This window comes from Tasmannia lanceolata, unplaced genomic scaffold (genome assembly GCF_043159265.1).
Source record: "Tasmannia lanceolata isolate RefF3 unplaced genomic scaffold, GAP_Taslan_0.1 ptg000002l, whole genome shotgun sequence".
In the NCBI taxonomy this organism is placed as follows: Eukaryota; Viridiplantae; Streptophyta; class Magnoliopsida; order Canellales; family Winteraceae; genus Tasmannia; species Tasmannia lanceolata.
The window spans coordinates 55496511-55524301 of record NW_027518679.1 but is presented as its reverse complement, the minus strand read 5'-3'; the positions used below and the strand labels follow the sequence as shown (position 1 = coordinate 55524301).

Here is a 27791-nt window from a genome sequence, read left to right as displayed (position 1 = left end):
GCCTCCAAGCAAAATAATAACCACTAACCAGTGTGTGGTCTTGCATAGGGGTGCAACTTGGCTCAAGCTCAACCCGAACCCGTCTAATTTTCTCGTGATTTTCTAGGATTATGCTTTTTTGTGTATTTTTCTATTTGAACCAAAACTCAACCCAAACCCAACCTGACCCGATTTGGAGGCGGATTGGGTCAGGTTGACCATCCTCAACCCGAGGCTCTGGTTGGGTTGGGTTAGGGTCGAGAGATTGCTATCATGGGTTGGGTTAAGGTTGACCTCAACCCGACCCAACCTGACCCGAGTCGCACCCCTAGTCTTGCACTTGTTCAGAAGATTTTTAGCTTGTACCCTAAATCATTTGGTTACATAATATATCAGGAGTTTTGTAAGGGTTTTGTGTTGTTTCTTTTTTTTTTTTTGAAAGATGACAAAATTTCATTAATATTCTAAGAATTACATTGGGGACCAAGAGTCTCTCCTCCCATTACATAGTAACAGACAAAGCTGGCCAGGATATACCCCGAGCCAGAAAGTCGAACAAAAACAACAGAAATTAAGACCCTTTCTTCCTACACCAAGCAATGGGTAGACCTTGCACTACACCCAAACCAAAAACTCAATTCCCTTTCAAAACCCTTAGAAAGATTGTCTTCTCCTAGCATCGCACCCCTTCTTAAGTCTTTAGAAGCCTCATCAAGATCCTGTATTTCTTGAGATCCCACTCCCATATTTTCAAATCGGGAGAAAAGCATGGCATTCATCACAATAGACTTGTCATCACCATCGAGATAGTCATTCAGTTTGTACTTTTAGATGACACTTTTATGCCAACCACTTTTCCAACTCTTCCAAAATATGCTGGATTTGGAAATCTGGCATATCAAGGAGGAGATCCTCCAAGACCCAGTCCAAAAATCCAGGACTTTTTCTGCTCACAATCCTTTCTTCCATCAGCCAGAAACCCACCGCCTTATTAGCTTCCCAGATTTGCCTCCTCACAGCCCTTTCTTCATGCAACAATAGTTTGAAGAAAGAGTGTTTGTACATCGGCGAATGGGTGTCTTTGACCGTGGCAAACCCACAAAGGCTATACAATGTGAGTGGTCTGTCTTGAGACTCTAGCTTGAGTAGTTTCCATTGCTTACGTTTGATGGAAGCCCTCTCTTCATCACAAATCATTAATCTCATCCTCTTAAGGAGTTTTTCTAATACCAAGATTTCCATGAATCAACGTCTGCTTCACCCTCCAGAGCAAGCAGAAGATTCGCCTGTATTACCATGGGATTCCAATCCTATTTTGTTGAGGGTGAGGAGGAATAATACCAAGAAGATCCGATGAAATCTTCTTTATGACTCTTGCGCCTCTTCAAGATACTGAACCAGAGGTATCTTTTAATGGCAATCTCAAACCCTAAAAACTTCTGCTCCTAGAGAAGAGTGTTAAAACAGAGAAGTACTCAAAACGCAATAAATAGGAATTATAGCCTACTCCCCAACAACCAAGAAACAATAAAATAGTGAAGACATCAGCGATACTCTTTAGTCACTATGGCCTCCCGTCTAAGGAAAGCACTAAACGGTGGGACCCCCAATCCAAAAAGCCATAATCTACAACCAACTGGGAACAAACACTAAAGGCTTAGCCATAAACGGATCCAACCATGGCTGATTTGGAGAAAGTTTTTAGGAGATTTGAAAGCCTGCTATTTTTCTTCCTTGACACTAAATTTGCGACCAAAAGATTCTCCAAAATGTTTGTAAGGAGATTTTTCTTTGATCTTGTCACCCTGTCCAACAGATTTAAACCCTGATGATAGCCGTCAGGGGCTTGATAATCGAAGGTATTCCTTACTTTTGAATTGAAGGCATCTATGCTTTTCTTGGTGGACAGGTCCAGCCAGGCAACTTTCCGCCTAGGGGCAGAAAGTTTAGACTTAACTGACTCTGGCCCCGCCAAGGACAGACATGGTTGACCTAAGTTCCTATTTTCAAGTCCCACCACACCTTTCTCGAGTCCTATCATAGGTCCATCCTTGGGCAGCACGACCGAAAGATTTGATTGGTTAAATTTGAAATTTGAATTCATCAAGGGAGCCGAAAACTCACCGAGAAGATCAACCCCGATGGTATAGATCTGAACTAAAATCCTGATTCTAACACAGAAAATGGGAAAGTGCCAACAAGGGAGCTAGGATTTTGGCCGAGACAAAACTCATACAATGCTCGTGATTGCCTTCCATCTTGGTTTCCATAACCTTACCAAAGAGACTTCCTATAGCCTCCACCATTGATACGGCCCACGCATGTAAATGGGGATACCTTAAAAATTAACCCAATGGGCTTCCTCACTTTGAAGAAACTCCCTTTTCCACTGTGTGTGTGTGTGTGTGTGTATATGTGAGAGAGAGAGAGAGAGAGAGAGAGAGAGAGTGATTACCCAAAGCCTCAGATCCCTTAGCGAGAATCCGTGATGCCTGCATTTTTGTTTCGAACATAAAAAGGATCTCGTTCTCCGCCAAGATAGAAGGGCATTGTAAAGATGGAATGTCCCAAGATTTTTGTGCCCAAAGCCAAAGATCGTTTCGGGTCCCATTATGGTCTTTCTTTTTCCCTATCAGACAGGTTTTTAGGGTATCCATTCGTACAACCACTTCGTTACCCGCCATATGAAGTTGTGGTAAAGGCAATAGGGGCACTGCCAATCCTCCGACCATCTAGATGAGCTCTTTTCCGCCATTGCCAATCTCTTTTGATGTTTATCATAACACCTTCAATCGGTTTTGTGTTGTTTCTGGCTGCCACATCAAACAAATACCCTGTTTGGCTTTCAAAGTACCACGAGACTACTCACCTTGTCTCCTGAGGTGGCATACCAGTAAAGTGCAAGTAAAATCCAAGCAAAGAACCACAAAATGACAGTATTTTGCTAGTGCTCCGAAAAGTTGCTTCAGAAAAAAGTCATACCATGGTAATGCCTAAGTCATCGGCTCTAATACCAACAGATAGATTTGACTTTGGGTATTAAACTGAGCAGATTTGAGTTGAGTTTGGGTATTCAACTCACTTGCGTACCATGGTAATGCCTAAGTCATCGGCTCTTGTACCAACAGATAGATTTGACTTTGGGTATTAAACTGAGCAGATTTGAGTTGAGTTTGGGTATTCAACTCAGTTGCGTACATTGGTAATGCCTAAGCCATCGGCTCTAATACCAACAGATAGATTTGACTTCGGGTATTAAACTGGGCAGATTTGAGCTGAGTTTGGGTATTCAACTCACTTGCATTGTGGGTCTATTTGGATTGCACAACAAAACTTTCCCATCAATACTTTCCCTTTGTGGTTGGGAGGGCTTGTGATAATTCTAGTGTTGTTTAAGGATAGGTATCAATGATTTTTTAAGAGTAAAACCTAAAGAAAGAACTGCGGAAAGCAAAACAGACTATATATAGATGATTATGTTTGTAGCCAGTGTTTAGGCAAGGAAAAAAAAGAGAGCAAACAATAACAACGTTTCCTTTTCTGCTTATATAGTCAGACACGAAAGAAACATGTCTATGCACACAAAAAGATAAGGTATCTACCACGCGGATTCAACCTCGGGCTGCTTCAGCCCACAATTTTCCTGGGATAATTTCGAGCAGACCGTATTTCTTGAGATCGACCAAGGGAGTTGGAGTGATGGTTGGAGTTGGAGTGACGGTTCCATCCGCCCGCCTTCATCGGTGATGGCTTCACTGGCTGTCGTTTAGAGCTAACCCTCATGAGCGCCATCTTTTCAGTCGTATCAGAAACTGCCCGCGAGTTTTTGCCCGAATAAACAGATGCTGCCAAACAAAGATGAGCCACCAACAATCATGTTGGCAGAATAACACATTCAGGGATGGAAATGAGGAAATAGCTAGTATGTTAAAAATTCTATACACCAAAACAAGAGTAACATCGACAGCATTTCAACCAGACATCAATTCTACTAGCCAATGAAATGTGAAAGGGTCAACATTCAAAAGAATCCCAACAATACAAATTCTAACCAGGTACATAAGTACCATTGATACACTCACATGGGCTAGTTCTTGCCTGTGCTTGATATTTCGGTTGCTTGGCATAGCTCTTAACAGATTTCTCATTTTTATTGTCCTCCTAGATTTGAATGAGAGAAGCAAAGTGAGATAATGCAAACAAATTAAACACGATGATCCATAATTCGAAATAAAATTGAGACATTTCCTCTCACTCACCTGGCAGTCCATTTCCAGCTTTCTTTGCACACCTGTAACAAATTTAGGATGATAAGATTATAAGAACCTTATCAAAATAGCCATTCAAGGAAAAAAAAGAAAAAAAAAAGCCTTATCAGACTATGCACAATTTTACGAAAATCCCTAAAAATCAATCCTCTATAAAGGGAAAAATGCAGAAACCACTCTGATAGAATACATCACTGAGATGATGGAACCCTCAAATTTCTTTACAAGAAAAAACCAGTATCGTCGTTTTCCTTATCTAATAAACTAGAGGAAGATCCTCATTTCATGGTCCAGGTACCTGGCTAGGCAGTGCCCAAATTTTCAAACATAAAATCACCTGTGCTTAAAGAAGCATGCATCCGTGCAGAAGAGAAGTTGTCTGCAGGCTTGGGATTAGATAAAGTTGCAGAGTATCTTTTAATACCCTTCTGCTCCAAAGCCCCTTTCATTCCAGCTGTAAATTTGGAAAAACAGTATCAAGCAACAATGAAAGCCCAAAGAGCCCAACTGAAAAATCCCCAAAAAGAAAAAAGGAAAAAAAAAATTTGAACATACCAGATGGGGGTGTACCAGTTCTAGGGACTGCTGCTCTCAAGCGAAGCGATGGTGGGATGTAGAAACAGGGCTGCTTAAGACCAAGAGGGAACAGAATCAATTAAAATTAAACAAAAAAAAATTACCAATAGTAAATTTTCATGCTAGTGTGACAAAGAAAGAACTGGTCACCTGGAAGAAAGAATGCTGAAGAGCCTCCGCTGCTGTTGGCCTTTTGCTGGGATCCCATGAACAAAGTGACTGCAAATACCAACACAAAATTTGCATAATGGCACATAGTTCATTCAAAATCCTAAAAAATTGACCTACACTATTACAAGAATCATAAGCTACCCTATTAGAATGTAGATTTGGACTTCCACAGTCAAAAGCCAAAATTCCTGATGACATGCTTAGCCATAACATGTCAAATCAGGTACAGAGTTAATTTCAACAGCAATGAGTCTGCATTGTACTTACTGAGATAAGGCTAATAGCATCGTCACTAGCTGATGGTATAAGCACTGAAAGATGGACGTTTGCCAACTGCAATTTCCAGCACCAAAATCTCAATCAGAATTCCAAGGACCTCTAAGCAATATCCAATAACTATATGCAAAGACATGTTAAAATAAAAAGCACACATCCATCTAGCTTGTGTGTGCCCTGACCTTAATGAAGCTTTAAAGGATGTTAAACATCAGTGTTCCTTTTTGGTGTGGATTATTTTGAGACTTTCTCTCTAGTTGCCCGTCTTACCCCAGTCAGGTTCTCATTCGGGTAGTTGGGTTTCATAAGTACTCTCTTTATCAGCTTGATATAAAGAATATCTTCTTGCATGGTGAATTATAAGAAGAGGTTTATATAGGGCAACCACCGGATATCGTTGCTTAGGGGGGAGTCTGATAAGGTGTGCAAGCTGAAAAAACAATGTGTTTTTTTTAAAGGATAAATTCAGTGAGGATGTTGTCATATATGGGTTAAAAAGAGCCTATCCAATCATTCTGTGTTTATTCGTCGCCAAAAGTAAGGCATGACAATTCCAATGGTGTATGTGGACGGCATCATTGTCGCTACTGCAAGAATCGGGGAGGTATTGCTGATTTAAAATGGTGTATGTGGATGACATCAATGTCCCGTGCAGAGATCAGGGTGGTATTGTTGATCTGAAGTGTCATTTGTCAAAGCACTTTCAAACACGACCTTAGTTGTCTAAGGGACTCTTTAGTCCTTATGTATTGAAGTTGTTAGACCCTAAGAAGGTGTAAGCCTCTCTCAAAGGAAGTATGCAACTTACCTCTCAGAGGAGACATGTTAGGAACTAAACCCATTGACACACTTATGGATTCTAATGAGTGGTGTATTTGAAAGATCAACTATGTCCATTTTTCTTGTTGATCACTGGTTAAAACCAAAACTTGTCACTAGCTCACGAATACTTTATCTAGCTATATCAATTAAAAGATACTATGAAATTTAGCAAGACCAAGTAAGATCCAATTGAGCATGTCCAGATTGGTTCTCAAATAGCAGACATAATAAATATTGGCAAGCTCTAGGTTCATGCAGTGGTGTGTAAGAATTGAATGATAATCACAAGCATCAAACTTCAATTCAACCTGAAACAAAATCAAGCAATTAGCTCAATGAAAGACAAGAATGTCAAGATATGATGCTGCCTCGAGGATAAAACAATAAAAGAAAGACTAGAAATCCTCGAATAGTTTTCCTAATGCATACAAAAAACAGTCCCAAGCCCCTTATATAGACCATATATTTTCCCTTTTATGACTCCAAAACCTTCCCAAAGTACCAACTCTTAATCATGGACAATTTCGAACTACAAAACAGACCATGGCACTTCCCACGCTCATCTCGATCGTGTCCTCTCAAATCTCTCTCCTTCTCTCACTGCCCTACGCCTCTGATTTATCATGAAAATAAATTCCTAGCTGGTAGACATGGCCTAATTATTTTATTTTGCATACCTCATACATAACCCAATTCACAAATCTTGATAGAATATATGCTTATCATATTCTGAAATTAATGGAGAAGATGCTCATTGACTGACAAAGATTCTGGTGTTTTCCATTAAAGAATTTACAAAAGCAAGGAAATAAAAATCATATGCCCATCATACATCCGGATAGACTGGCTTTATGCTATTTCCTCTTCCCCTCTCCTTCTACAAATAAGCCCTACTCTTCCTCTTCCTGCAAAAAGGGTAATTGAGGGTGATTTAGCAAGTCACAATCACTCCTCTTCCGGCAAAACTCAACAAAAATTCGAACGGAAGTGAATAAAGGGTAGAGAGATTAAATCAAAATGAGAAAACCCAAAAACTGCATTAAGTACCCATCAATTTTTGGCTTTGCTAATTTCTTAGTGCGAAGTGTGTGTGTGTGTGTCTCTCTCTCTCTCTCTCTCTCTATATATATATATATATATATATATAGAGAGAGAGAGAAGGGGGGGGGGGGGGGGGGGGGGGACTGTAATACTAGAACATGTAAGAGCATCAAAGCTCATGATAACAATGTTAACACACATTTTGCACGAAGAGGAGGGACTGTGACTTGTTCAATCACCCTCAATTACCCTTTCTGCAGAAAGAGGAAGAGTAGGAAGGGGGAAGAGGAAATAGCCTACAAAGCCAGTCTGTCTATCTGGATGTATGATGAGCAAATGATTTTTATTTCATTCCTATTATAAATTCTTTAATGGAAAACACCCATCTTTGTCAGCCAATGAGCATGTTCTCCATTAATTTCAATGAGCACCTTCTCCATTAATTTCATAATATGATAAACATATCTTCTATCAAGACTTGTGAATTGGGTTCTGCATGAGGTATACAAAAGAAAATATTTAGTCCATGTCTACCGGCCAGGAATTTATTTTCATGATAAATTGGTATCTCCAAGTGGTGAGATAGGGGTAGGGCAGTGGGAGAAGGAGAGAGATTTGAGAGGACACGATCGAGATGAGCGTGGGAAGTGGCTATGTCAGCGTATGTGCGCATTATAGGCAAGGCGGTTTTAAATTTCGACCGAAATTTGAAATTTTAGACAACCCCGAAACCGAAATCGGGGATACTCGAAACGTTACATTATTTCGACCAAAATTTCAAAATTTCGGACCGAAAATTTTGTCCGAAAGAAAAAGAAAGTTGGAGAATTGGTTTGAGATTAGAGAGGAAGAGGTGGAGAGAGGGCTGGAAGAGCGTAAATCTCGTGTTGGAAGACGAATGGTCAAGATCGACGCCACCTCGAGCTTCGCCGGTTGAAGACGACATGAAAATGGCTCCGTGTGTGTGTGTGTGTGTGTGTGAGAGAGAGAGAGAGAGAGAGAGAGAGAGAGAGAGAGAGACACGTGGGTAATAATTATCTTTTCTATTTTTAATAGAATCATCTTTTGCTAAAAAATAGAGACGCGTGGGTAAACCGGAGAGGGAGGTTTGACATGTGAGTTGGGAAGGTGCAAGACGGTAAATCTACCAAAAATCTCCTCAAAAACTTTCGAAATTTAAGGAAAATCTATCAAAAACTCGTTTTTTAATTATTTAATAGTATCCCAAAATTTTGACGGAAATTGCCGAAATTTCGGTTTCGGTACCGACCGAAGCACATTCCGAAACTGGAATTCTTTTGGAACAAAAATAGAAAATTTTCAAAGAAACCTAACCAAAATCATCTCTAAAAATATAACTAATATCTAAAACTATTTCTAATTATACAATGGCCCAAATCCAACCTTCCTACTTCAGCCTCAACCACTTCTAGACTTCCTTTAAAAAAAAAAAGGAAGTCTAGAAGCTTCAAAATACCCATCTTTCCCTCCAAAAGACTTTCTAGAACCCAAGAAAAGATTCTGAAAATTCAAATAAAATCGCCAGAATTCATAAAAATATCTTTCTTCAAAAGGTATCCCTTAGTCTCCAATTTCTGGTTTAAGGACTCATGAATTTGCACAAATCAATTCTCACGACCCGGTTGGAGAAAATTCTACTTCGGAGGTTAATAACCTCTACCATATCGTCAATTTTGAACAAATGGATGAAGTCAAACTCCTCTTCTTCACCCTAGGCTTCACACTCTATTACAGCATGTAAAGATTGGTTTCCCAATTCCATGCTGATTTCCACCAAACTGAACCATGGTTCTAACTCCCAGTTCAGTTGGGGATTGAGTTTTACCTTGGACACCTTCCAATTGATTAATGAAACTTTATAACTGCCTGTCGACCATCGTCAGAGTGGCACAGACTAATAAGTGGTTGTCGACCATCGTCGAGTTAAATCCCGCACATAACCCGATCCATCTGTCTCATCGAAAGTATTTACTTCATGACATAAACAGTTTCAAACCAATAATTGATATTCCCTGGCCCCCATTAAAATTTTCACAGCAATGATTCCTTGTAAAAAAGTTACTAAATGCAAGTCCTAAAATCATACTTGCTCTGACATCGATACTTCAATAAAAGACGAGAAGAAAGCAGAATATGATGCCGCCTCAAATAGAAAACAACAAAGAATAGATAAGTAATTTAATAAAGGTAAGTTCTCTTGATGGTTACAGAACAACTTAAAAGATCCCTTATATATAACATATGCTTGCCTCTATGACTCCAAGGATTCCTAATCCTAGACACTTTCCAACTTCAAAACACATCTAAAACAAGCTAGAATTCTTTTTGAACTAAAATAGTTACTTCCCAAAGAAACCTAACCCGAATCACCTTGAACAATGTAACCATACATCCTAAACTATTTCTTTTTTTTTTTTGGAATGGTAATTTTTCCTAAACTATTTCTAATAATAAATTAGTCCTAGTTTGGCCTTACCACTTCAACTTCCATAACTAGAAATAGAAACTCTAGAAGCTTCAAACTACCCCATTTTCTTCCATAACATGGACCCAACAAAATTACTCCGAAAATTGAAATAAGATCACCATAATTCATAAAACAATCTTTCTCCAAAGTCATCATTCCTTCTCAATTTTTTGGTTTTGAAGCACCTATAGGCAAGGTTTTAAATTTCAGCCGAAATTTCGGATTTTGGTCGGGACCGAACCGAAATTTCCGAAATTTCGGCGAAATTTTTTATAAAATATTGATTTTTATTTCTTTACAAAATTTCAGCCGAAATTACCGAAATTCGGTAATTTCTTTACAAAATTACGGTAATTTCAGCCCAAAATACAGACATTTCGAACGCGTCTACGAAATTTCGGGATTTTGGCTGAAATTTCAGTTTTGGTGAGGACCGAAATTACCCCCAAAACCGAACTTGAAAACATTGCCTATAGGTCTGCATTGATGTACTGGCCTACAGAAAATGTATATAAAAGTCAAAGAAATCTTGTCTAACCTGTGGAAATTGATACTTAATCACATTTGCAAGCTGCAGTCCTTCAGCCCAAGAATTCTGATTGGGACTCCCAATCACACTGCAGATTTTGTAGATCTCATCTACTTCACTGCATCAGAAAGGAAATATATAAGCCCCATAAGTTTTATTAGAGCGAGAACAAAAGCAACAATAAATTCAATAACAAATGACAATACCAGAAAAATAATAAAATATCGAAGTAGGAAAGCTGTACATCTACAACAAGATCAAATAGTCATCAGAAGTGGAAAATTCTTCAGAAGTATTAACCACAAGATTTTTTTTACTTAGTTCCCCCTGTTGGCATCCCTACTTTTTTCGGAAGTATTACTAGCTCTGCGTATCTCTCTCATCACTGAGAACTTGTGACAACTCACCAGTATCATGAGATCAATTTGAAAAGTTCCTCTAAACTGTTCACTAAATAATAGGACATTTATTTAAAGGCGTGGGTAACTGCAGAAAATAGCTTGACAAGTACCTTGACCCAGGAAAAAGAGGACGAAGAGTAAACAACTCAGCCATGATGGCACCCATTGCCCACATATCTGCAGGTGAAATAAAAAGATGCAGAAATGACTGAATTGGTCAATGCAATATTGATGAAAAATGTCAGGATGTACAATAGAGAGATGCAAAAATAATTGAATTGGTCAATGCAGGGAAAATGGACGAAGGGTAAACAACTCAGACAGGGAAAATGGACGAAGGGTAATCTGAAGGTGAAATAAAACGATGGAGAAATGTGTAAATTGGTCAATGCAATATTAATGAAAAACGCTTCCCAATTCCTTTCTGAGGCCCACTCACCAACTGCAGAATCATATACGAATGACTGGAGCAAAACTTCCGGTGCTCGGTACCTGCCACAGCCACATGTATAATGATTGTCCTTTTTTTTTAAAGTTCACATGTAGAATGATGATCTTGATGAGAGGTACAGAGGGTAGAATGACCTGAACAAGTCGGCACTTACCAGCGAGTTGAAACATATTCTGTGTATGGCGGCTGGGAGCTAACTTCTCGAGCAAGACCAAAATCAGCGACTTTGATGATGTCTTTTGCAATCAGTAGATTCTCTGAAAAAGATGAGCGGGTATAACTGACAATCCTGAAAGAGTAATATTATAATAATCGCAGAAGATGTGCGATAGAATATTTATAGCAAATAAACTTATTGGATACAAAAATTTTCTGGTGGGTTGGTAGCTATTAAAAAAACATGCTATGTTCTTTTATTATCAGCAGCATGTACACAGTACTAGAAATATATTTGTTTGGACTATTCTTCAAGAAGAGACATAGTACATTAATAATCAATATAAGAGAAATATATACTCAAAATTCACTTCAAAAAATGCTCAAAATTCACTTCAACAATTCAAAATACAACTATATTGATCTACAGGTTATTAGCTAAAACAAGTTAACGACGTGCAAATACAGGACGGCTCTAGATTCTCCCTAAGGATGATACAAAACATTCAGATATACTGTAAAATTGAAGCCCTGAAAGAAGTAATTGAGCACGCAGCAGGCACCTAGGTATGAGCATTAAAATGTATGAGATGCACCTAATATTAATCCATCTGTTTATGTCTGAATTACTCATATTTGCATGGATACCATTGCCGGGTAACAGTAAGGCCACTATAAAGTAGTCAACTCTATACGACATAAGAGCTGTATCCCCATTTTGGGGCACTGGTCGGTATTTCGAAAACTATCTATGAAAAAGAACGAGAATAGCAATTACAATGATGGTACATCAAGAAAGAAAATGTCTCTCCAACTGATGCACATCCAAGTTAGCACATAAGCATTCAGGATATGGATGTATAAGCATGTCAGCATAGTGGAGCCAATCACATGTCCATGTGCAACCTTGCATACATTACCAGATGATATTGTTTCTACATCAGCATGTCATGATAACATCTTTTGTATTCTATTACAGTATTACTTCATATTGTTACCAGAGAGACACGTGACAACTGATCAATCAGTCAAATCTAATTTTAAAGTGATAGCAACAGAGTAATTCCCAAGTTAATAACATCCCAAAGGTGATAATAAGTGGCATATAGAACACTATTTGCTCACCAGGCTTAAGGTCACGATGGAAATATCCACGCTGATGCATATAAGCAAGGGCTTGAAAGACTTGAAAGCACCAGTTTCTAACTTCCGCCTCTGAAAAAAGCTTCCCCCGGTCTTTCATAAGCTGGAATAGGTTGCATTCCTGAAATAAACACACAAAGTAAGGATTCAAAATTAACATTAAAATACATTCATATCAGGAAACAGGGAAAAGTATCTGTGTTCCTCATAAACATACCATATATTCAAATATGAAGTACAAGACATTGTTTTCCCTAACAACCTCTTTGAGCTTCACAATATTTGGATGGTTCATTTTTCGCAAGGACTGCCAAAATAATAAACTTTATTCAGAGATGAGCATGGAGAAAAGATTTCAATAATCAATGACAAAATATCATAAGAGCTACCTTTACTTCTCTAAGATTCATGCACTCCTCCCAAGAATAATACTTTCTCTTCATTTTCTTAATTGCAACCTGTCGTCAAGCAAATGAAAAAAAATAATAGAAAATAGATCATAACAAAAACTTGACGGCAATATGGATAAGTTAAAACACGTGAACAAGCACTTAAATCTCCACACAAAGGACACTTACAACTTCACCAGTATGCTTATTTATAGCTCGCCAGACACTTCCAAAAGTTCCATCACCAACTTCCTTGATTATATTGTACCTGTAACAGCTAAATATCTGTTAGAAAATTTCATACCCACAATTAATGTGACCTATAAGATAGGTTTATAGAAAATGAACTCACCGATCCATGAGCGGTAGGGGGAACCAAAACAGCTACCGAAAGCTTGTTGCTCTTACTTATTCAAGTAAAAAATGTGAAATGTAATAATGAAATATCTGACATTTCACACGATATGCCTTGCTTCAAAGGAGAAGCTTCTGAATGCACTACAGAATATAGACAAATTGTATGGTCAAATACAGTATTAATTTGAACTCACAGCATGCCTCACCACAAAACCCATATTCTGCTGATCGATGGTCTTCATGGCCTCATTTACCAACAACTCTCCGGAAACAGCTCCAGAACCGCAATCCACTTTAAGCGCTAAACAAATGTGTCAAACTGCAATGCATTGTTCCGCCAATTTTGCAGTTGCCAAAATAGAAAGATTACTCTGGCCAAGTGGAATGAATGTCGCTCAAAGATCACTTGAATCGAGTGATCAGGATTTCAAAAGCACCAATTCTATTTGTCATACATAGAAATTCAGGACAGAAATTTAAGTTCCCTGAAAACTCATAATAATAACCCAGGAACAGTGATAAAAAGGAGGCAAAAGCTTCTAAGACTGCATTGAATGGAAACAATACTCCTAGCTAGGCAATGCAAAAAACCTTCATTACCAACTTGCAGCCTTTAACCCTGGAAATAAAGAAACAGAGAAAGAAAGCAAAGTTAGTATTTTCTGAGAATAATAATATTTGAACATGCAAACATTCCATGGAATCCATAATCTGAGCCATACCCCACAAGATACTCCCACAATGTCAAGCTCGTTATACTTCAAACCAATTTCCAGTGAAATTTGTGTCGGTAATGCACTGTGGGGAAGGATATAAATAATATTTCACCAAGTTGAAAGTAAGAAATACTTGTTGAAGTAAAGACATTGATAAATGGTTTACTTGTGAAGGTGCAATATAGATCCAACACCGGTTTCAGAACAAATTGGCATCTGGCCTTTGGTGATGGTCATGTAAGAGTAGCAGGCCACTAAGTACAGTTGACAAACAAAATGAGAAGGGATTCTCCAAAGTTGAAAAACCGCCAATCGAGAACCTCCTGGAATGAAAACACCCGGTACTGGTAGCAATCTGACCAAAGGGGTGCCTGCTCCATACCTTAAGTAAGATAGCTAAGCACTTGGGAACACAGTAGGGCGCAATCTGGCAAAAAATGCAGACAATAACACACTATGATCAGGACAGATGCCAAGTAACCAGCTCTTAACACTAATAACACTGCATCACCAGATCAGAAAGACGAACAGAAGAGCTTCAAATATCTGTCCTGGATGTACAATACAATTTTGGAAGCAATATCCCATTCTGTTGTGAAAAACCACCACAATAGCAGTCTGCAATTTCAAAGGCAATTCAAAACGAAACAAGGACACACAAGCAAACACATGAAGACACAAAGATTTACATGGTTCGGCGTAAAGCCTACATCCACGGCAGAGGCAACCAAAAATCCACTATAGAAACAGGAGATTACAAGAGAAGATCAGTGTCTCTTACCAAACCCACCAAGAAACCCTAGTGCACCCTTTTTCCCCTTTTACTCTCAACCCTCTTCTCGAAAGAACGAGCTCACGAAAATAATCCCTAAATCCCTTCAAATAAAGCAGGCCAGAACTTACTTGAGTAGGGCTGAAATGACTTAAAACGGGCCGGGCTGTTTCAAGGTGTCAGACAACTAGCTTTGCGACGGTGGGGTGGCTGTCTCCAATTAGGGATGATAAGTAGATCCCTAGTAGGTTAAAAGCATCAATTTCCTTCCATACAAGGACTAATAACATGCATGTACTCTTTCAATTTTTCATCCATGTATAAAATTGATTTTCATGAACAGAAAAATGGCCAACTGCCTTTGTTGCTGCATGCTTGATGGGTATCTAGACAAGCAACTGGCACCCAATGGGAGCCAGTCCCCTGGGATCAATAAGGGGAGGAACATAAATATGCCTCGTAACAGCAAAAAACTCCCAAAGTTCAGCATCTATAGACGATCCATCCAATAAAACAAAAACAAAGACAATCAAAATTGAATAATGCAAGCACTAAGAAATCCCAAGCATTGGTATCCATGCAAGAAATACTCCTAAACTGTTAAAAAAACCCTCGAATCAACAAAGACATAGAAATCATACAGAAAAAGGATCACATATCCCTGAAAGAAACCCTAAAGCTGAAACTGCAGGAAATAAACAAGAATCATTCCTCGACACGAGCACAAATCTTGAAACCAGAACCCTAAAAATGCAAAAACAATATTCTAAAAAATTAATCACAAAACCTCGTGTTCCCAAAACCTCGTGTTCCCAAAACCTTAGTACCAAAAATTAATCACAAAGCCTCGTGTTCCCAAAACCTTAGTACCAAAAATGAATTCAAAGACTTACACAGCAAAAAAATACCAAAACCTCCAAACCTTATCTACCGATAGGCGAATCATCAATATACAAGAACACGATTCCTCCAATCCAAAAAACCTAGAAACACAATCCTTACGACACAAAAATTCTCCGTGTCACAGACAAATCACTCATTGGTACGATTAAGAATTCCTCAAACAAAAAAAAAAAAAAAAAACCCTAGAACGCCCCAGTGCTACGGTACAAAAAAGAATCCCTCACAACATAACAAAGATCCCCCAAACACAAAGAATCAAGAAATAATCGTTTCATATATTACAAATCAGACACAAATACCTCGAATCAGAACCCTTGGTTTATCAGAAAACCCTAAAATCGATATAGAGACCTAAAAAGATTGGGAATAAAAGAATACCTGTAGCCCTTGCGGCATTACCTCCCCCGCCTCTCTAAAACTCCAGAGCTCTCTCTCTCTCTCTCTCTCTCTCTCTCCTCCAAAACCGAGGATGGAGAGAAGAAAAATGAGGCGCGTGGGTATAAATATGAAGGACTAGCATAGGAATCTGGATATTCAGTGGGGCGCATAATCCTACACAGGGGCGAAATAATAATCATCTCCCTATTCGAGGAATTTGTTGTTTTACTTGTAACCGGGAGAAGAGGGTCTCTGAGTGGATATGTGATGGGGAATTAGATCCCCGCTCCTTTTTTTCAATAATGGCACTCCATCATTTTGCGTGAGAAATTTATATGGTGGACGGCCGTGCATGCACGTGGAGCCCCAACATGCAGTGGGGCCCACATTGTTTGGGTGATCCAAACCATTCATTTGTACATAAATAGGGTGCGCTCAAATATTTTCTCCATAGGATGATCCTAACACTTTGATCCATGGAGGTTTCTATGTCCATGAAGATTTCCTAGGCACACCTGTTTCCGTTGGCCCCACTATATTTTTGGGATCCACGTGAATGCACGGCCATCCACCATATAAATTCTAGTCATTTATCTAGAGAATATGTCACTTTCGCTGCAAATGATAAAAGGCAATTATTGAGTGCTATAACATGGTATGGGAGCATGTCTCTCCTCCCAAGAACATATGAAGTTAATAATGTGTCAATGAATTGATAAGCCTAAAGACAACTCCCACTGTTATTGCCAGGCATGAAGACTCATATTCGGGGGGCTAAAAATTATTTAAAATGATAAAACTACCTTTTAACTATGTAAAATACCAACTCTCTCTCCCTCTCTCAACTTGAGAGCACCAACATCATCAAATTACAAGCCCTTCGTCCAATTCAAAAAATAAAATGTCAATTACGGGTGATGATTTAACCCAACTCAGCATTACAACAACGAGATTAGAGTCGATAACCCCTCCAATGGCATTAATTGATCCTGCTAACATGGTTGAGATGAACCTCTTGAGGGAGAAGGTGGTATCTTATGCTAAGATTTTCAAATATCTTCTTCAACTCAAAGACAAGATCCGATCTACGGTTGTTCCTCTCCGGAAAGTTTTGATAGTTGATGGTGTGTAGCACGTTGAGAGACATTTTCATATTGTTCATTTTCTCGATCTCTTTCACCACCACTGAGTGCTTTGATTGCCAGTGCTTAGGCTTGCTCTCTATGTATCTGCATTCACAACAAACATTTCAGTTTTAAGGATACAGTACTGAAAATTAAATAACTTGAATAGGGACCCCGGGTTCCTAGATAAATTCCGCATTAAAAATAATAATTTGAATATGGAATAAATGGTCAATTATTTTTTTTGGAAAATCCAATTGCCTAAAGGCAAACGCAGCAATACCAAACCGGAGTGACTGAATGACCTTGAGCGACCGAGGACATAAATCCAAAGTCGCAGAAAAGCACAAGAAACGCTTTGCAAACTCAAGCACTCCCACGTGACCAAAAAAAGCCCTCTTTTCCACAAATATTAAGAAAGCAGGATGATTTGAAAAGGACCAAAGAAGAGTGCTTTCCATTGTTCATGAAGTTTGGAGGACGAAAATGCCTTTCACCTTTTTTCAATCACATCTATAAGGGTGTCAATTTTGGCTCGGGCTCGGAAGCTCGCTCGAGCTCGGCTCGAATCCTTAATGAGCCGAGCCGAGCCCGATTTAGGCCAGGCTCGGCTCGGCTCGGCTCGTTAAGGCTCGTTAAGAATTTAATATATTTAAATATATATATTATATATTAATATATACACTAAAAGGGTTGTCCAGAGAGTGAAAGGGGGAGGCAAAATATGTCACTTCATTTTAGGAACCCCATTTGTTACTTGGACCACCCCCCATAGTGTAAAAAAAGTAGTCAAATTACACTATATAGGGCTGTCCAGGGAAGATGAGGGGTGTGAACTTAATATAACCCAAGCTCGGTAAGGAACGCGAGCCGCTGGCCGAGCTTGACCGAGCCGAGCCGAGCCCGAGCCTGGTTCGAGCCCAAGCCGAGCCTGGCCAAGCTCGACTCGGCTCGTTTACACCCCTACACATCTATTATTTTATTATTACTTTTTGAAACTTACCCCTCTTCCCTTACATCTCTCTTCCTTTTCAATCACATCCATTATTTTATTATTACTTTTTGCAAAACAAATTTCAACCGCTATTATGGTTTTTTTTTTGGGTTTTGCAAAACTAATTTCAACAACTATGTAGGGTTTTTGTTACGGTTTTGCAAATATGAACCACTATTTAAGATTTTGTTAGGGTTTTGCAAAACCAATTTCAACCACTATTTAGGGTTCTGTTAGGGTTTTTCTGTGTTTGAGAACCCCAGTGGTTTAGAGTGTTCAAATAGAGGTTGAAAATTCCTAAATAGTGGTTCAATTTATAAAATAGTGGTTTATAGTGTTGAAATAGTGGTTTCGAGTGAGGAGTTAGTGGTTGAAATCTTGAATTATTGGTTGAAATTGGTTCAAAGTGTGTGTCCATAGTGGTCGGAATAGGTGTAATAGTGATAAATTACTGGTTGAAATATATAATTAGTGGTTGAACGTGTCTATTTAGTGGTTGAAAATGTGATTAGTGGTTGCAAGTGTCTATTAGAACCACTAAAATGTAATTACTGGTTCAAAGATTTATAGTGTCCAAGTAGTGGTTAAAAATGAGAAAACAGGTGTAATATTGTGGTTAACAGTTACAAGTTAGTGGTTACAAGTGTCTATATAGTGGTTGAAAGTCTATATTTAGTGGTTGAAACTCTGTATTTAGTAGTTGAAAGTGTATGTTTAGTGGTTGAAAGTGTTTAGATAGTTCCTAAACTCAGTAATTATTGTTTGGAATTTGGTTGAATGCTATAATTAGTGGTTGAAAGTGTCTTTTTAGTTATTCAAATTGTCTATAGTGTGTAAAATAGTGGTTAAAATGTGAAATTAGGTGGTTGAAATATATTTTAGTGCTTCAAAGTGACCAAATAGTGGTTGAACTCTGTAATTATTGTTTGAAATATGGTTGAAATCTATAATTACTTGTTAAAAGTGTCTTTTTAGTGCTTCTACAGTTTGTAAATAGTGGATGATAATTCACAACCAGGTGTAATAGTGGTTGAAATCTTCTATTTAGTGGCTGAAAGTGTCTAACTAGTGGTTGAACTCTGTAATTATTGTTTGTAATTGGTTAAGAGTTACTATAGTGGTCCCAATAGGTGTAATAGTGGTTTATAGTGATAAATCAGTAGTTGAAATATGTAATTAGTTGTTGAAAGTGTCAATGTAGTGGTCCGAAGTGTCGAAATGCTTGTGCAAACTGTATATAATGAGAAATTAGTGGTTGGAATCTGTAATTAGTGGTTGAAAGTGATGTAGTAGTTGTTTATTGGTTGAAATATGTAATTAGTGGTTGCAAGTGTCTATATTTTATTGTCTTTAGTATGCATCTATTCCGGTATAACATCTTTTCACATACTACAATGGTTTTGTTTCTGCAGAGAAGGGCGAAGTAAGTAAGGCTACGCTGACACTATGGTGAGTAACTATGACTTCAGCTAGTATAATTATTCATTCATTAGCGATTTTTTATAAGTGTTTACGCTTTTACGATAATGCATTTCTGTGCAGGCTATTTATCTTTCATCTAGATGTTGTCCTTCCGGTTTTCACGACTGCATACAGTCCTTAAAACTTTGGGAAGAGCATGAAGATTTAATAAAAAGTAGCCCATTTGGACATTTGGTCAAACTATAAGGTGTCGAACTGCACAAAAAACATGACTGCTTTAGTGCTGTGTTGGCAAAAACAACTTAGGGCGTTTAGAATAGGTAGTGTGATACTAGTGGTTCGGAGTTAGGGATGTAGCACAAATTTTAGGGTTAAGTATGGTAGGCGAAAGATGTAGATATAAGTGCATTTTAAGTGGATGGACCTGCTCAACGGCCCATTTACAAAAACCGATGATGTAAACTGATTTCAACTGGTCCCTACAACTTTGAAATCTCTTCAGTTCTAACTTCATTTAGTCTTCAATTCTTGTAGTTTTGATTATAGGCTATTTGTTATTAAGGAAATGGAATGCCTGAGCAGATATGAAAGTTTTAACTTCATGCACGCTGATATTACTGCTATAAGAAAAACTCTACCTGATGAATTATTAGAGGGTGTGTATGGCGTGTCAATATATACGATTTTGCCAACATTGTACATGGAAGGAAAATTTGAATATCATTGATTGTTTTCTGTAATTGCATGTACATGGAAGGAACATATGAATGACCACTTCAATTTCTGTAATTGTTCTCTGTAATTGAATCTGCATGGAAGGAACAGATGAATGACCACTTTAATGTCTTTAATTGTTTTCTGTAATTGAATATACGTAGAAGGAAAAGTTCATTGTTTTCGTACATGTTCAAGATTTGGGCGTGTCAATATATAGCTCTCCATGATTTGGGCGACTAAAAAAGCTTCTGCTTATTATGATATGCAACATAAGGTTCGGAGTCGACTTTAGTCGATTTTAAGCAAAACAATAGTTTTAGAGTCGACTTAGGTTCATTTTCTTTTGAAGTCGACTCTTGAGGCGCCTTGCAACGTTTCTATTCAATTTTTAAAGAAAACAGAAGTTTCAAAGCCAAAGCTTGAGTCAACTCTCGGTTGTTATTTTTTTAACAACTACTTACACCCATAAACTACTATTGCTAGAGTAGGAACCACTATTTATACCCTCTAAACAACTATTTACAATTAGAAAACACTATTTACACTTAGGAAACACTATTCCAACACATGAACCACTATTCCAACACTATGAACCACTATTCCAACACTTCTGAACCACTATTCAAGTAGGTGAAATTCAATCCAATGAGCCAATTTAAACTAGATGGAATTGAATCCAATGAATCACTTTTTACAACCCTGAATTACTATTTATATTGTTTTAACTACTACGTACACCCATGAACCACTGATGGTATAGTTGGAACCGCTATTTATTCCCTCTAAACTACTATTTACATAGTTTTAACCACTATTTACACTTAGGAAACACCATGTAAACACATGAACCACTATTCAAATACTATTAACCACTATTCCAACACTCCTGAACTACTATTGAAAAAGGTATGAGGTAAAAGGTTGAACATGAAAGCTGAAAATGAGGAGACAAAGGTAAGGGAAATGATATTCACCCCTCCCCCTTGACGGATAAAATCCCCCTTTAAATGTTATCTGTTAACTTTCAGAGGAAAGAAAAAACGTTAAAGGGGGTGAATTTATCCTCAGGTAGTGAACCATTCTCTTGGAAAACATTAAGGGGAGGGGGGATTTTATCCGTCAAAGGGGGTGAAAATATCATTCCCCAAAGGTAAAAATGATAAAGTCTTACTTTTAGCCTAGGATTTGTGACTGATAAGAAACCTGTCAGTGGAACGGGCAGGAGGGGCATTTTTGTCCTCTCAAATATATGAACAGTATAAAGCACTCTATTTTTGTCCTTTTCAAAATACCACTACCTTTTTAATATTCGTGCAAGAAAGGGCTTTTTTTTTATCATTTTCCCTTTTTTTTTATATGATAGTGTGGGTTTGTGTTTATTTACTAAGGTAATGTTTGGGAACCATGAAAGTTTTTCCATGGACTACTAGTTAATCAAGTGGTGGGAGAGGAGCCCGCAAGTGGGGGAGGAAGGGAACTGAGAGGGCATGAGTGAGGGGAGGGTGCGAAGTAGATTAAAAACAAGAAAAATAAAAAGCCCCACTCAAAATAGAGCGTTTAATAACACCAACTCTAACAGCTTAAGCTTTTGTAGTAGTTGGCTGTTTCACATGGTATCAGAGTGACTATATCCATTTCGTTTTCAACACGAAAAAATATTTTTTTTCAATGAAGTATTTTTTTTTTTTAGTTTGGTTTAATCAATAAAATATATATTCAAAGTACTAAATGGATATTATTTAAAATTGACATACATATGTGCCTAGCTTGATGGGCCTCGATTTTGGTGTTATAATGGTGGTAAAAGTATTAGGAAGCTTTAGAACTCAAGTTTTGCATGTAGTTATGGTATTTTTTAAAGTTGTTCTTTTTCCCTCCATCACACATATGCCTCATTTAATATCCGAGTTGAATCAAATGATAAAGAGGATTAAACTTGGCTCAACCCAAGGAAAAAAGTTTTGGGCTCATGAAAGGTTGGGGACATCGTTTGATGATCCAAATTACTCATCTGATGGGACCCACAATGGATGGATCATCTCCCCAAAACCTCTCCTTTTGAACAATCCCATCCAACCAATAAGGGGCTTGCATTATCACGGTTAAACTTATAAATTTAGACACTTCAATCAATGTCACTTTGTTTGTCCTACTTGTGTAAAAGCATATCAAATAGGACAAATAGACAAAGGTGGAAGTGCACAAATTTATGGGTGTCATTGCGTCAATATCAACCCCATTTTCTCTCAAGTCAATTAATCTTGGAAACTTGTAAGGAAAGGATGTGTGAGAGCATTGCTTACGATTGTATAGATTTCTTTAGGGCAGTGATAGTCTCGACTGAAGTCCAAACGTCTATCGAGAAGTCAATATTGTCTCCCATTTCTGGACTTCTATAGAAATTACTGATGGGCTTTGTGATCAGATTCGAGTTGGGGTAGTAAATCTTCTCATTGTCATATCTAAGAAATACCGTTGTCAAAATATTCATCTCCTCCACAATCATCTACACCAAATCAGCAATCTCAGTTCAAATCAAAGGAGTAGGAAACAAAATGGAAAACATTTTCTTTTTCATTTCTATGTGATAATAGAGAAGCTTGACTCATATGAAAACTTACATGGACACCATCAATGACGCAACGATCACCAACATCGAAAGGGTGCATGACAAAGACAAAGATGACGGATTCGAAGACGGTCTTGCAAGTGTTTTGGAACATGAATCCAAGGAGCAGTGATTGGGAAGTGATAACAACTAGGACTTTGCTTGTGGCTAATCCCATTACCATAAGTGATACAAATATTATAATGACAAATACGATTGTGCCCGCCAGTTTATGAAGCTGTTGCACTGCCGTCTTTGTGTCATTCAAGGCGTGAGCAAGAGCTTTTCGCTCAATATAAGCTCTCACCTGCAAGAAGTAAAGCCCCATGACAAGTATTTTCATTATATTTTTTCAAAGTATATTTTCCAATTTTTTTTTTAGAAAATTAATTACCTATCTAGTCTCAAAAATAGAATCAAAGCCGATGTCTATCCAAACCACTGACAAGATGAGATGCAAGAAACACAAACACACAACAAAAAAACATGGTTCAGTAGTGTGCTTATGCCCGCGGAATAAGAGTGTTTTAATATCTCGATCAGTGTTTGTGCCTCACACATTAATCCGACCAGGTGATAGATCACTGCCAGAATACAAGACATCAACCCAAGGGACTCAAATATTTGTCCAGTTAACTTGACTTAATTGAGTTCTGAGTTGACTCATTTAGTTATTATGGCCGGCACTCTGTTACTGCCCTTGTTCCTTGAAGTATGTATAAGAGTTTTATGTAATAGCTTACCACCCAGTTCCTCAAAGAGGACTTTCTGATTTTGGCAGTCTCAACAGCTCCTTCAAAGAGAGGGAATATGGTGTTAACCTCGTCCTTATTTAAGAACCTCAACAGGTCGTCATCTTCAATGTACCTACATGATAAATATCACACATTATAACTACTTCAAAACTAGAAAATCAACAACTATATATAACAAAACATGCTCCTTCAATTATAGTATACTTTGGGCATGTTTGGCATGGAATATATGATGTGTGGGGCCACAGCTAAATAGGTTAATCCCGTAAAATTATCATCTACGTAGGATGATCCTAACCCTCCAATCTATAGTGGGCCCCACTGTACTTTTTGAAAATACTGTACTTCTCACACACACAGCATATTAGATCTCATAAAAGACAAAGCGAGTTCTTCCCTTATCATAACAAGTGCCAATATCAATAGCTTTTCTAGATTTAGATTTTTAATACCAGAAACAGAATGCCTAGGTTGACGCACACGGCAATAAAAAACAAACAATTCTGCAGATAATTTAACCAGTAAAAAAATCTACCATGAGTAATTGGGTCAGAAATTTATGGCATTACCTTATTTGGGAAATTCACTCAAGTGTGATGACCCTATTTGCAAATTGTCAAACTAGAAGACTCTTCTTGCAATAAAGGGAAGTAGAAGACTTCTTTTGCAAAAACCCCTTAAAAATACTGTCGGCAAGGGGTCCAACCCGGGTCGGGTTGGGTTTGAGGCCAACCCTAACCCAACCCAAGATAGCACTCCCTCAACCCTAACCCGACCCAACCCGAGCCTCGGGTTGAGGATGGTCAACCCTAACCAACCCGCCTCCAAATCAGGTCGGGTTGCGTCGGGTTGTGATCGGGTCATCTACAACCAAACAGAAAAACACAAGAAAGAAAATCATAATCCTGAGAAAATTATGATAAAAATAGGAAGACAGAGGTCGGGTTGCCAAGGCCTACCCCCTAACCCAACCCAAATTTAAATCGGGTTGGCTTTTCCCAACCCTATCCCAGCCCAAGAAAATGCCAAGCCAACCTAAGCCAAAATCGGGTTGAACCTGTCGGGTTTGGATGGAGCCCGACCCAAGTTGCACCGCTTGTTACACCACATTGGAGGCCAAGCGCAAAAGTATTTGTCGGGCCACTTGCTCAATGATTCCAACTATTTCCAACTATGGATGGGACTTGGAGCAAAATATATTAGACGATTCTAACCCTCCCCACTAAATAGGTGGTGAGAAAATAAAAAAGGATGACGGGAAAGATAATTTCTAGAGAAACTTATTCTACAAGAATAAATAATCCGAGAATTTTTTATCCTAGTGGTGAACAGCCAAATTAAAAACTGGTTTTGAAGTTAAGTATAATTACTTGTAAATATATAATGGTTATAATAGCCTTGTAAATTATATAATTAGTGACTATCAAAAGGCCTTAAACCTGTAATGTTTAATTTTCAAAAAAGATTAAATTAAAAATGTATGGTACGGCCCCCCATCATAAGATGATCAAACTTGTTCGTTTGTGGGGCCACAACGTAAATAGCACTAAAAATCATTTTCATAGAACGATCCTTCTCCTCCGATCTGTAGAAGGACTGCACATTATGGAAAATTCTATAGATCGATTGGAGGGTTACGATCATCCTGTGGAAATGATTTTACCTATTTACATTTTGGCCGAACAAATGGACGGTTTGGATCATGGGCCTTACATTAAACCGAATTGAGAAAACCAAGAAAACTCACTTCACACCGGGTTTGGCAACGTTCTTGAAGATGCGCTGAGCCGCAAGCCTAGCTTCGAACTCGTTCGTGATCTCCGACTCGGTCTCCTTGAATCGCTCCATCGTATTGTCCACCGTGTGCGTAATTGTGGAAAGCCCCGATTTCATAACATGACTCACCAGCTTCTTCACACCCAAGGCCGACGCGCTAGCCTGACTCAGTCTCTTCAACCTTGCCACGTCAATCCGCCTCGACCCGGCCCCCCCACTAGTACTCCCTTCCTTCATCGACAGCCTCCAATCCAACGGTGGCCTCGCAGCCATCGACGCAGACCGCTTCCACTCACTCGGAGACCGAGTCAACTCGCCCAGAGCAGGACCCGACAGTGCCTCGAGAATGTAATGATGAAAAACACTCTCCTTCATCCGATCAAAGAAGGTTGCCACATGGAAGGACGATGCGAGAATCTTGACCATTAAAATCTTAACAAGCCAAATAATGGCGTCGATCAAGATCGCGAGGAGCGCGCGCGAGAACATAGAAAGCAGCCGTTTGTGCTTTAAAGTCGACCGTTCGATCTCAGATTTGAACATTAGAGTCCAAACCATTAAAACCAATCCTAACCACACGCATTTTTGTACGCTCCGACGGAGACCGTACACGAAATAAACGACCTTCTCACGGAGCGTGAAATTACGTTCGATTAGAAAAACCAAAAACCAGACGACCGAGCCCGATACGAGTCGCCCACAAAAAATTACTAGAATCATTAGACACCATTTCCAAAGTTCCACTCCCCATAACCTTCTTTCCTTTACGGAGGCCACCGCCAGGCTCCAGACCAAACATGCCATGATAGATAAAAATGCTATCCATTCAAAAATGCCTCTCCATCCAATTTTCTTTTTATTCCTCTGGTTTTTTGATTGCTTATCTTCTTCTTCTTCTTCTTCCTTTTCTTTTCCTTCTTTGAAGAGCTCTTCTTCGGCTTCATCGTCGGAGAATTTGGTTTTGTTGTCTTTTGGGCTATCTGAGGGGTGGTCTGAGGTGGTTTTTAGGGGGAGGGGGAAATTGAGTTCGAGGAATCGAGATTTGGGTTTGAAGGTGGGTTGACGGAGGGGGCGGTGTCTTGGTAAGTTGACGGGTTTTACTTCGTCGATGCGATCGGGAGATTTCTCAGGGGTTTTGGGTAAGTGGAGGATGAATTGATCTGAGGTTCTTTTTTCTTTATCTGGGTTTTCCATTTCTGGGGTTTGAGAGTTCTACTGGTTTTGAAATTTTGTTGGGAGTGAGGATAGTGGGGGTTGCTGCTTATACATGTGGTGTTGACAGTGGAGGCAAGTGTTGGAGCTTTCATGGGTTGCAATAATATCTGGAAAGATTCCATTTTCTAGATTTTTAAAGGGCGGCCCATTTCCTCTCTTCTAATATTCTGGGCCGTGCACTTGGCAGATTACACATTTATGCATTGATTTGGAGCCATTGATCTGCTAATCCGCCATCAATCCATACAGTGAATCTTTGTTCCGGGCCAGATTGGATCGTATCAGCTCGATCAAGGATAGGAGAAATGAACGGTCAAAAACTACTTTTATGAAGTTTTCTAAAGCTAAATTAAATGGTCAAGGATTTTTTATTTTTTTATTTTTTCTTTTCTTTTAACGTAGCTATGTTTGGATGCCACATGCAAGGCATTCTCAGGCAATTTCCAAGGAAAAAAATCACTTTTCAACAACTTTATGTAATAATTGTGTAAATCCCTAAAATCGAGTAGACAAGACGGGTGTAATAATTGTGTAAAATACCGTATGGGAGAGGGAAAGAAAGGTCCTGGCCTATATTTAAGGGTGTCAATTTTGGCTCGGGCTTGGAGGCTCGAATCCTTAACGAGCCGAGCCGAGCCGGCTCGCCAGGCTCGTTAAGCTTAACGAGGCTGGGCTCGGCTCGGCTCGGCTCGTTAAGAATTTAATATATTTAAATATATATATTATATATTAATTTATACATTAAAAGAGTTGTCCATGGAGTGAAAGGGGGGGCAAAATATGTCACTTCATTTTTGGAACCCCATTTGTTACTAGGACCAAAAAAAGTAGTCAAATTACACTAGTAGGACTGTCCAGGGAAGATGAGGGGTGTGAACATAATATAACCCGAGCTCGGTAAGGCTCGTGAGCCTGGCCGAGCCGAGCCCGAGCCTGGTTCGAGCCTAAGCCGAGCCCGAGCCGAGCTTTTGAGCTTAACGAGCCGAGCCGAGCCTGGCCAAGCTCGGCTCGCTCGGCTCGTTTACACCCCTAGCTATATTACGTGAACTCTCCTTCTCCCAGTGTGGATGCATTTTCAGCATCTCAAAGGTGTGGGCCCTGCCGGGTGGGTGGGGCACTGTTAGTGCGGCTGAAAAACAAAATTGGAGAGGAGTAGAAGACCTAGAACAAGACAATATTTACACATTGGGATCTGCGCGTGACAAATTGCACGTCTAGTGACATGATTATCACACATCTTTACATATTAAATATCCGCAAAAAGGAAAAAAAATCATCGGTAATACTCCCCTCCTATCTCTCTCCCAAAAAGCCAATCAAAGGACACCAGCCAATCTCGAAAATAGGCACAACAGTGCCAATCA

General features: G+C 38.9%; 2 protein-coding genes across 4 annotated transcripts; both read right to left on the bottom strand.

Moving 5' to 3' along the window:
- Nucleotides 1–3421: 3421 nt before the first annotated feature.
- On the bottom strand, nt 3422–15925 carry LOC143879592 (cyclin-dependent kinase F-4-like). Of its 3 annotated transcripts, none has more exons than XM_077382052.1 (20): nt 15817–15925; nt 13930–14190; nt 13770–13845; nt 13254–13666; nt 13043–13188; nt 12880–12958; nt 12691–12759; nt 12519–12608; nt 12284–12422; nt 11157–11259; nt 10991–11043; nt 10662–10728; nt 10160–10268; nt 5262–5327; nt 4974–5042; nt 4803–4872; nt 4585–4701; nt 4239–4270; nt 4062–4140; nt 3422–3824 (listed from the first exon to the last, which is right to left on the bottom strand). In XM_077382052.1, the coding sequence occupies exons 5-20, from the start codon at nt 13048–13050 to the stop codon at nt 3607–3609; spliced, it is 1368 nt and encodes a 455-aa protein (XP_077238167.1). In that variant the 5' UTR covers nt 13051–13188; nt 13254–13666; nt 13770–13845; nt 13930–14190; nt 15817–15925; the 3' UTR covers nt 3422–3606. The 3 variants fall into 3 exon arrangements, with proteins under 3 accessions (XP_077238167.1, XP_077238185.1, XP_077238176.1); XM_077382070.1 differs by having other exon boundaries at nt 12564–12608; XM_077382061.1 differs by having other exon boundaries at nt 4062–4137; nt 15817–15924.
- A 672-nt stretch (nt 15926–16597) lies between these two features.
- On the bottom strand, nt 16598–26502 carry LOC143879611 (mechanosensitive ion channel protein 10-like). The gene is made up of 5 exons (XM_077382082.1): nt 25184–26502; nt 23425–23548; nt 22695–22988; nt 22377–22579; nt 16598–17045 (listed from the first exon to the last, which is right to left on the bottom strand). The coding sequence occupies exons 1-5, from the start codon at nt 26404–26406 to the stop codon at nt 16796–16798; spliced, it is 2094 nt and encodes a 697-aa protein (XP_077238197.1). The 5' UTR covers nt 26407–26502; the 3' UTR covers nt 16598–16795.
- Nucleotides 26503–27791: the final 1289 nt, after the last annotated feature.

What these genes read in the sequence shown, in the direction of transcription:
- LOC143879592 (XM_077382052.1), bottom strand. An exon ending in AACTGGTACACCCCCATCTG is followed by an intron (nt 4,702 to 4,802) that starts GTATGTTCAAAT and finishes CCAAATTTACAG; the next exon opens with CTGGAATGAAAGGGGCTTTG. An exon ending in GCATGCTTCTTTAAGCACAG is followed by an intron (nt 4,271 to 4,584) that starts GTGATTTTATGT and finishes AATTTGTTACAG; the next exon opens with GTGTGCAAAGAAAGCTGGAA.
- LOC143879611 (XM_077382082.1), bottom strand. Translation starts at nt 26,406, where the DNA reads ATGGAAAACCCAGATAAAGAAAAAAGAACCTCAGATCAATTCATCCTC. An exon ending in GCGTCATTGATGGTGTCCAT is followed by an intron (nt 22,580 to 22,694) that starts GTAAGTTTTCAT and finishes GATTTGGTGTAG; the next exon opens with ATGATTGTGGAGGAGATGAA. An exon ending in CTAAAGAAATCTATACAATC is followed by an intron (nt 17,046 to 22,376) that starts GTAAGCAATGCT and finishes TTGTGAATGCAG; the next exon opens with ATACATAGAGAGCAAGCCTA.